This window comes from Sceloporus occidentalis, unplaced genomic scaffold (assembly GCF_023333645.1).
Source record: "Sceloporus occidentalis isolate IW3139 unplaced genomic scaffold, rSceOcc1.0.p SCAF_3, whole genome shotgun sequence".
In the NCBI taxonomy this organism is placed as follows: domain Eukaryota; kingdom Metazoa; phylum Chordata; class Lepidosauria; order Squamata; family Phrynosomatidae; genus Sceloporus; species Sceloporus occidentalis.
In genome coordinates, this window is record NW_028316983.1 from 222,570,677 (window position 1) to 222,581,059 (window position 10,383).

General features: G+C 42.1%; 1 protein-coding gene across 6 annotated transcripts in view; it reads right to left on the bottom strand.

Moving 5' to 3' along the window:
- LOC149317548 (E3 ubiquitin-protein ligase UBR5) overlaps window positions 1–10,383 on the bottom strand; it is an 89,454-nt gene extending 79,071 nt beyond the window's left edge. For all 6 annotated transcript variants that reach the window (XM_089517747.1, XM_089517748.1, XM_089517746.1 and 3 more), the window contains exon 1: window positions 10,045–10,383. In XM_089517747.1, the coding sequence (XP_089373873.1) occupies window positions 10,045–10,106 (62 nt within the window). In that variant the 5' untranslated portion in view covers window positions 10,107–10,383. The remainder of the gene's footprint in view (window positions 1–10,044) is intronic.

Genomic DNA, 10,383 nt, shown 5'->3' on the forward strand with positions numbered 1-10,383 from the left:
TGACTGCATGGGAAATCTGAAAGAGCTGCTGTCACATTACCATACTGACCCATAAATAAGTCAACCTGGGATTTTGGGGTCAATTTTTTGGCATAAATTTCCTGATTTATAGACGAGTATATATGGTATATCCACAATTATGCACACAACAGATGTCCCTATGCTCTCTGACAAGTATGACAAACCCCAGGCACCTATCAAATGCAGAGAATAGAGTAGGCAATATTACTGATGGTAGACTAATGGTACAATCCTGACTCCACCCCTTCTGCATTCCTAGTGTAGATTGTTTTATTATTATTGTATTATTGGAGTGATGTTTGAGGTTTGTTTTCTAACTGTGCTTGCTTGCAAGGTGCTTCCAACATCATCTCTACATTCCACTGGAGGAGGACCAGGGCTTATTTTTGTTCTTTACATCTGAGCAGCACACTTCTAAAAAGTGTAATGCACTGCAAAGTTAGGGATAAAATCCAGACATATGGGTTAAGGTAGGGTTCTAGCAATAATAAATGTTCAGTTGCCACCAAAGCCAGTAAAATTTGTAGAACCTAATCATACTCAAATACATGAAAACACTAAAACTACAGAATACTTTAGGACTTCCCTTTAACATATTGTCTTCAATTTGGGACATCATAACTTAAGAAAAAATTTGGTAAACTAGAAATAGATTAGATAAGATCTACACAAATAGTAAGGGTGAAGATTTATCATATAATAAAGCTGGGAAATAGGAAAATTCCAAACCAGAGTAGTATAGAAAACCATAATGAATGAAACTTATTCATGTAATGTGCACAAGCCTGCATAAACTCTAGACCCAGTAAGGGGCAGTACAGACCGCACGCTTGAAGCCCTCACCACACCGCCCAGGCACCATCTTGATGCGCACCTGTCCACATGGCATGCACCATGATGACATACCTTGGTGCAGCGTCCAGATGGCGTTGCACAGAAAGAGCATCATCATGGTGCACCGGCGCGCCTATGACACCCCTTCCAGGGAACAAGAAGAAGCTGCTTTTTGTGGCTTCTTCTTTGCTCCCTGCAGGGTGCGGATCACTGCCACGGCATGTGGTTGCTGCAACAACAATCTGGGGCTAAAAGGGGTGGCTACATGCCGCCCGTCTGTAGAGCCCCTTACTCATCCACTTTGTCATGTGTGCATAGACACATTATTTATACATTATTATTAGGCATTCTTATTATTGCTCTTCTTGAAACATTATTTCATGCTCATGAATGCCTGTTAAAGCAGTCTACACAAAATGGTGACCCAAGGACCAGCTTCACTCTGTTGGCAAGTTTCCAGAAAGAAAGAAACAATTGCAGTCAATTAATATAAATACAGTACAGTATGAGTCTCTTACACACTGGGGAAAAAATCTGCCCACATCACCTATCATATAGCTTGAGATGCAATGCACTGATGCGGAGCAAAAAGTTTTCCATATTCAATAAAAATTTCCCCTCCTCTCCAACCTCCTCACACGCAGTGCTTCAAAAACTGGTCTGGAGAATTTCCAAGCCTGGCAGAACAGATTTTAAGTGTGCAAGAACAGAATGAATTACCACCCCACTATTCCCTAGCTTCCATCAGCAGAATAACACAATGGCACTCTGCTCATTTATTTCAACAGGAACTCAACTAAATTTCCATCCCACCTTTACTCTTGACCTAATTCAAAGTCTACAGTAGGAAAGCACAGAACACAAATAGCATATGGTTTCTGATTCTCCAGGTCCTCCAGAAGGAACAAATTTGGAGATGATTTCCCACCCCAAATTGGCCTGGAACAACCTAAAACTACATTGTAAATGCAGCAGTTTCACAATTTCCACCAAGCTTCATCTCTATGCAGGAAGAACAAAACTGGTAGCCAAAACATTTGCATCACTTCCAGTGCTCCTGGGATGCAGAGATGCAGCCGGCAGAATGGCCCTTACCCCACCCTGGCAGCTGCTCACCCCTGGACAGCAAAATACCATGAAGAAGTTGGGTGTGAAGCTTTTGGCGGAGGGAGGTCATAGGATCTTGGGATCAGTTCTCATACACAACTTTGGATTAGATCCTAATATACTGCTCTGTATGGGAGCTAACCATAAATATATCATAAACCCACTGACCACCACACATACTTGCATGCCTCCAGTTTCCATCCTGAGCACACTACCAAATCCATAGTTTATAGCCATAGTTTATATTGCATTTGTTCAAATCCACAAGACAAGGTTGCTAAACTCATAGAATTACAACAAAAATACCTCAAGCTACAGTATCCACCATATGAAGTTAAAAAACAAACAAATAAATCAACAAGGCAAGACTTGTACCAGGTCTAATCTATTAAAAATGGATCAATGAAAAGAAATAGCAGGACCCCACTAGTGGTCACGTACAGCTGTCAACTGCAATCTCTGCAATCATGCACATATATCATTAATGAACTACAAACACTCAGACATATCATTAATGAACTACAATAATGTTACCCTCTCAAGGGCTCGTCTTTATTTGCTACAGACAGACTCCAAAGCTCAGCTGTTTACCTACAGGAGGATACACAGCATGGGTACATACCTTGCTACAACTCTGCCCACACATCTACTCAATATCATCACAGGACCTAATCACCAACAATATTAAAAGTATTTTCACTTGTACATCCTCTAACATGATATATGCTTTCCTCTATCAACAGTGCCCTTCATAACACTACACTGAGCAAACAGACCAGTCTGGGTCAGAGGATAAATGGACATAAATCAGACATTAGGAATGGGCATACACAAAAACCAGTTGCAGAACACTTCAATCTTCCTGGGCATTCCAACTTCCAGCTCAAAACAGAACTCACTGAACAAAAAAAACTTCAAGGGAATAACCAGCAGAAATGGGCTATATCCACAAACAGCAGCCAATCAAGAGTGAGCAGAATAGAGGCCAAGGTTTCCTGGTATGCTACACATTATTAGAACATTAGTTAATACATCAGCCTCATGAGGTCTGTCTTGCCTAGTATACCACATCTCCTTTCTGGTTCCCAGCCAGCAACATAATATTCCAAGAACTTCCTCCACCATTCATGGGTATAAATGTCTGTCCATGCCCTGCATCTGATGAAGTAGACTCAGTCTAAGAAAGCTTAAGCTACCAACTTCTTTCTCTCAGTCTCAAAGGTGCTACAATATCCTTTTGCATACCAATCGAGACTAACAAAGCTATGTCTTTGAATTATACTTCAGTACTGTTCATTTTATGTTCGTGCAAAAATAAAGCTTAAATGTATATATTCAATGACTTTAATTAACTTGACAATGACTATACTGATCACTGATACTGAACAAAAAGGAATGAACCTCTGACATCGTGCATTTAGTTCCTTTCCCCATAAAATATAATGGGTTTTGTAGTGTGCTGTCAAACTTTTTTTTAATGGGGGAAGCACTGGACACTGCCAAAAAGGGGGGGAGGAAGGCCATCTGTGGCACATTGGATGCACTTCACCCAGCCCTGCAGCAGGGGAAAATCTGGAATGTTATGAAGCTGGATTCCTTTATCAGGTTACACATCATTCCCACATGATGTGCAGTATCACTTATCCCACATTACGACACCAAGACACTCTGCATTTCCCTGCCCCCACCACACATTATTGTTGGCTACAACAAATAGGACCAGGAGGACCCACAATGTTATGGCTGTACAATGACAGACATAGGATAGCATATATTTCAGGAACAAAAGAATTGTTCCAATTAAAAATGCAGTTTTTGACAGTAATACTTCATTTTTTCCATGGGAACAGAATTACACAAAGTGAAAAAGTAGCTATATACCAGTCTTGTTTGATAACGCACATTTAAATTCTAATTTCACTGTTCTCACACTGAAGGTGTGTGCATCTTCATATTCTGTAGAATAACCCAATTTAACAGCCAACCTAACACTTGCTGATCAAGCAAGTCAGCAAATAACTGCTGCACCAGACAGTGACACAAAACATATTAGAGCAGAATTATCTAAAATCTAGTAGAGATGGCAGGCTTGCCTTCAGAATGAAGCACCAGTTTAGTTTATTCAAAATGTTATGCACTAAGCTATGAACCTCCAGTTCTTTTCATTCTACTATCTGCTTTCTCTGCTGTAAAACAGAAATAAAATCCTGTTGAAGCACTGGGGAAGGCAGTCACTGAACGTATTCAGAGCAGCACAATAGCTCATGAATAGAGACAATCTTCATCGTCTTTTCACTACAGTTAAGATATATTTCTGTTAAGTAATCAAGATCTCAAGTGTCTGACTCAAAAATGTATGCGAAATTAAACATCTTTATGATTCAGAGTAAAATTAACATTACTCATCTGTCCCTGATTTTTAAGGATAGGTCTGCAATAAATACTGAAAAATAATCTGGTTTTGCAACAGTGAGATTTTAATCATCAATTAATTTGGACCATTTTATAAATACAAGTTATCAAAAGCACAGCTGTTGAACTGTAAGCTCCTAGTGCAAACCCTAAACATTCATGAAACTGCCTGTGTGACCCTAGGTCAGTCATTCCTTCTCAGCCTAAACATACCTCTCAGGGATGTTGTGAAGATAATAAAGCATAGGGAGAATCAACCATGTTGTCCTCAGTTTGTTTACAACTATGAACAATGAACAAAGACCCTATGAAACACAAAAATATGCTTCATCTTTGCAAACATTTATAATAATGATTCACTGACATAAGAAAATTGTCTTGATGAATGGTTAGCATAACTAAATCAAATAAATATTTTTACAACTTACAATTTGGAAAAAATGTGTATGTCTAAACTTAATAAATTTTTGAAATCATAAATTTTGGCTAAGAAGTTATTAGCTGCTAAGGACCATTTTGTAAAATGTTTTAAACATTCAGAACTCAATCAGTGATGACATCTTAAACAGCATCATAGAAGAGCCTAGTGCTAGATGAAAACCTTTTCTTTTTAGCATTGCAACTTCATAAACACTACACTTATATGCACCGTCTGCCTTAATCTGAAAGAAAACAGCTAGAATATTGTTTACAAAACTGGAACAGTAAAAAAAAAGTGTTTCAAATATATATGAAAAGTGAAAAACTGTACATTTGTAAATTTTTAAATCTCAAAAAAAGTAATAAACACCCCCCTCTACAGAGAATAAGAAATACTGCAGCTGAAACATAATCATTTTTAATAGGAAGACCAGTAACCAGAGGGACTTATTTCTGAATATTATTTTAATCTATAGTTGTAATAGAATTAAATCAAAATGTGTATGCATTCATCTCACCCTTAATGTCTTATTGCCACCACTATGCCACAGTATTTCAGCAACAATATGCCACATTCACAGGTTGTACTGAATCTGCTGTCAGTCTCAGAGCTATCCCTATTCTCAGCACATGGCACTTTCTGCAGTGTAAAATGTGTCACCAGGTCATTCAAGAGAAAGAAAACACACCCATCAAGAAATTTCTCCTTTCTAATCTAGATCTAGGCAAGTAAAGGTTTAGAGGAGGTATACTCATGTACCGTATTCCATTCCACCCACCATTTAGCTTTACATGCTCTCTTTCAGTAATATTTTAAAAACACACAATTGAGGCTGCAACCCTATGCTAACTGATTTGGAAAAAAGGCCCACTTAACACAGCAGGGCCTTACTTCTGAATACACACCATTGCACTGTACAATTCCAACACAATGGACAATGTTCAGGGAGACACAAATTAATCTAATAAATTGTCTATCTCTTCAGATATTTAGTAAATGAAGGAGAAGCTGCATCTGCAGGTTATCTGTAAGAAAACCCTTTAGGGGCTGGGGAGGCAGGAACCTGAATATTAAAATGAACTTTGAATACCCAGCAATTTAAGCTTTCAATTATGTTTCCATTATACTTCCAGTCAGCTATTCCAAGGCCACCAATCCCAATATAATTAGAACTATTTCTGCTCTACGTTGCTCCCCAGGAAACCCAATAAACATCAGATAAAACACCAAAATACATTTACTTATGAGTTTGTATTTGCACTACCCATCTTAATGTTATGTGAATTCCAACTCCTGTTTCTTTTTCTCCCATCTCTAGTTATGATTAGCAATTTCTTTCAGGTATGATCTGGAAATCAGCTGTGCAAATTTGGATAGGCCCTTGTAACATTCCCAAAAGTGAACTGTCAATTATTGTTCAAAAATCCCAGCAGTTCTCAATACATATACAGAAACAAGAAATAGGGTGTTTCATGGGAGAGAGCCATATCAACACATTCCAACAAGGCACAGAATCCCCCCAAGCCCTCCATCAAGCAGAGGTTTTATTTGAAAAGGAGCTAAAGGGTCAAGGTTCACCTCCACACTCTGCACATTCAGAAACCAATTAATATGTGTCCAGAAAAAAGTTACCTTCATGATAAACTCTGGTGAACTGAGTGAATTGTGCCCTGAAATACTGATGTTGTGTGCCTTCAAGTCATTTCCCACTTATGGAAACCCTATCACAGGTTTTTGTGGATAAGATTTGTTCAGAGGGCGAGGGGGTTGCCACTGCCTTCCTCTGAGGCTGAGAGACTTGCACAAGGCCACACAGTGGGAGTCTATGGCCGAGCAGGGATTCAGTCCCTGGTCTCTCAAACTCCTAGGCCACCATTCAAACCACTACACCACACTAGTCCTGGTTGCAAAATAGTCATGCCTGTGAGGACCAGTGTAGTGGTTTGATTGTTGGACTACAACTCCGGAGACCAGGGTTCAATTCCCAGCTTGGCCATGAAACCCACTGGATGACCTTGGGCAAGACACACTCTCTCAGCCTCAGAAGATGGCCATAGCAAACTCCTATGAACAAATCTTGCCAAGGAAAAACCATGATAGGCTCGTCTTAGGTTCACTATAAGTCGGAAAGAACTTGATGACACACAACAACCACCCCTTGTTATCTGCTGGGGTTTGGTTCCTGGACCTGCTGTGGATAGCAACGTTGGTGGATAATCAAATCCCATTAAATACAATGGTGCAGTAAAATGGTGTCCCTGATACAAAACAGCACCATGAGATTTAATCCTACACAGAGGTAGAGCTAACAAAGCCAGTTCTAAATACAGAACAGAAACTTCAGTACACCAAAGAATCAAGACTATCTGAGATACACAAACACGTGGAGAGCTAGAGTGGGATAGTGGTTGAGTGTTCAACTACAACTCTGGAGACCAGGGTTTGCTTCCCAGATAGTCCATGGAAACTCACTGGGGGTGACCTTGGGCAAGTCACACTCTCTCGTCCTCAAGGGAAAGCAATGGCAAACCTCCTCTAAACTACCCTTGCCAAGAACCCTCATGATAGGGTAGCCATGTCAGAAACAACCTGTTGGCATACAACAGCAGCAGCAGCAGCAACAACAACATTGCACTCCTCAATATGCCACCTGGGTGACCAGACATCCTCATTTTTCTAGGAAATGTCTTACAGTTCCACCTTCTGCCCACGAAGAATTCCAAAATTGCCCTCCATTTTGAGCATGACTAAGACACAGGATTTTATACTTATATGAGTGTTTTTAGCTTTTTATTTTGTCATGTACGCCACTTTTTTCTTGAACGTCTCCGTTCTATGGTGCCTGGTCCTCCTTTGTGATGAGGACAGGTGGTCACCTGTGTGCCATATATAACAAGAAAAGTACATGCACCCATTCATGCACCAGCATCTTATACACACACACATGTGCTCAACAATCCCACGTTAGGTTCCTAGCGGGGGGGGGGGAATAGACAGGGTGACCAGATGTCCTCCTTTTCCAGGATATGCCCTACATTTCAACTTTCTGTACAGGAGTAATTCCAAAATGTCCTCCATTTTGAGCATGGCTATGAAGCATAAATTGGTATGAGTTGGGTTTATTTAGCTTTTATTTAAAAATAATAATAATTTGTTTTATTTATATACCGCTATTCCAAAGATCATAGCGGTGAACAGCAAGTAACCTAATTTGCCCCCAACAGTCTGGGTACTCATTTTAGCGCCCTCGGAAGGATGCAAGCCTGAGTCGAGCTTGGGCCCTTTTGCTGGTCTTGAACTCGCAACCTTGTGGTTTTGAGTGAATGGCTGCAGTACAGGCATTTAACCACTGCGCCACCAGGGCTCCTCCATTTTTCCTTGAACATCCTACATTTTGAGGTGCATGGTCCTTCCCTACACTGAGGACATCTGGTCATTCTGGGGGTGGAGGACACAAAACCAGTGTACATTATCCCAAGCCCACCAATTTTATAGGGGAAAGGGGGTCCTTCCAAGGCTCCGCCTCCAACCTTCTTCCTCCCTACTGCCCAATGTCACCCTCCGACTGACCTCCTCCCATCTTACACCATACAGAATCTTTAGTCATACCTTTAGTACTAATGTTACTCATAAATCGTAATTCCCATACATCACTGAACGTAATGGTAACACAGTTTGACATAAACAATGAACACAAAATTACTTTAAAAATACAATATCATACGTATGACCTAAACATTAACACATCAAACGTCATGCGCTTGAAATGAAAAATCGACAAGATGTGATGTTTTTAGCTTTTCTTTGATCATGCCCTCAATTGTTCTGTGAATGCCCTGCTTTTTATATGAGTGTTTTTTTAAAGCTTTTCTTTATTGATCATGTCCTCCATTTTCCCTCAAACATCTTACATTTTGAGGTGCCTGGTCCTCCCTTTGCGGTGAGGACATCCGGTCACCTTGGGGGCGGAGGTCACAAAACTGGATTACATTCCACCGATCTTATAGGGAGGAAGGGGTTTGGGGGGGGGGGTCTTGCACTGTGATGTTTGCAAAGGAAATTTTTTTAAGTTATTTTAATTTTTTTAATTTGAAACTTTGATTTAAAAACAACAGCAACCCCTGGGGCCTCTCCTTTCTCCTCCCACATGAGCCTCACCCCAAACCCAAATGGATACCAAGGCCCCTCTGTACATAGTTGCATGCGCTTGAAGTGAAACTTTGCTAAGATGTGTTTTCAGCTTTTCTTTGGTCGGGTCCTCCATAGTTCTTGAACAACCTACATTTGAGGTGCCTGGTTGTCCCTTTGCAGTGAGGACATCCGGTCACCCCAGGAGCAGAGGGCACAAAACTGGGCTACACTACCCCAACCCCAGCATTTTGATGGGTTCCTTGCAGTCTCCTTCCACTGAGCCTCACCCCACTCAGACCACCTCTTCAATGTTTCCAAGAGACACGGGCCAATGCCACAGCCTGTTTCTTCCCAAAGGTAAATGTTTGGGGGGCAGTGGGATCGCCTGGCGAGGGCCGCATCCCCTGCACACACCCCTCAAGTGACACCACTGATGTTACTCATCAATGGTAGCACTGCCATATATCACTGAAGGTCACACTAATAGTTGTGACATAAACAACTTGCACAATTAAAATTGTACCTTTAAATTACAGTATCATACACGCAGCCTATGCGTATTTACATGTGCATCGTTTCATGGGCTCAAAGTGAAAATTCGGTCAACTGTGATGCTTTTAAAGATTTTTTAAAAATTAATGTATTTTTAATCAAAATTAAATATTTGGAAATGTGAAATGCTAATAATCCACAATCCCTGGGGCCTCTCCTCTCTCCTCCCGCTCAGACCTTCTCTCCAACATTTTCAAAGGACACATTTTATTGTAAGGTGTTCTTCTCTAAAAGAATCTGTGAGCAGACTCTGGTCTCTTCGGGGGAGAAAGGTGCCCTATAGTGACACTTAGAAATGAACCAAGGCCTGTTTCTGCCCAAAGGTGGATGTTTGGGGAGGGGGCCCTGGGGCCTTCCCCCGCTCCCTCCAAGTGACACCACCGGCTGTTCCTCCTCCTCCTCCTCCTTCTCCCAGGCATGGAGGGCTCCTCCCCGCCCCCGCCTCCGCCTCCGCCTCCGCCTCCTCCTCCTCCTCCTCCCAGGGGGGCTGCTGTGGGGGGCAAAGCTGCTCCTGCAGCTGAAGGGGGCTCCCTTGCCTTCCCCCTTCTTCCCCTCCGGGGCCTCACCGGTCATTGAGCTGGTCCTCGGTGCCCGGGAGCGGATGCACCACGAAGTGGATGGAGGTCATGTCTGTCTCTGGGTCTCTCCCCCTCCTCCCCAAAGAGAAGGAGGAGGAAACGGGCGGCGGAGGGGGACGCCTTCACACTCGGGAGCCTCCGCTCCTCCTCCAGAAAGGGCCAAAAGGACAGTAATATCCGACGCGGCGGAGCGCTAGCAGCCAAAAAGGGAGTCGCTCAGCACCCGACTCTCACAAGCGCCGCCATCTTAAGTTCCAGCGGCCCCTCTCCTTGCTCCCTCGCTCTCTCCGCCCTGGGAAAGAGAAAAGGTGGGCGACGGCAGCCAAT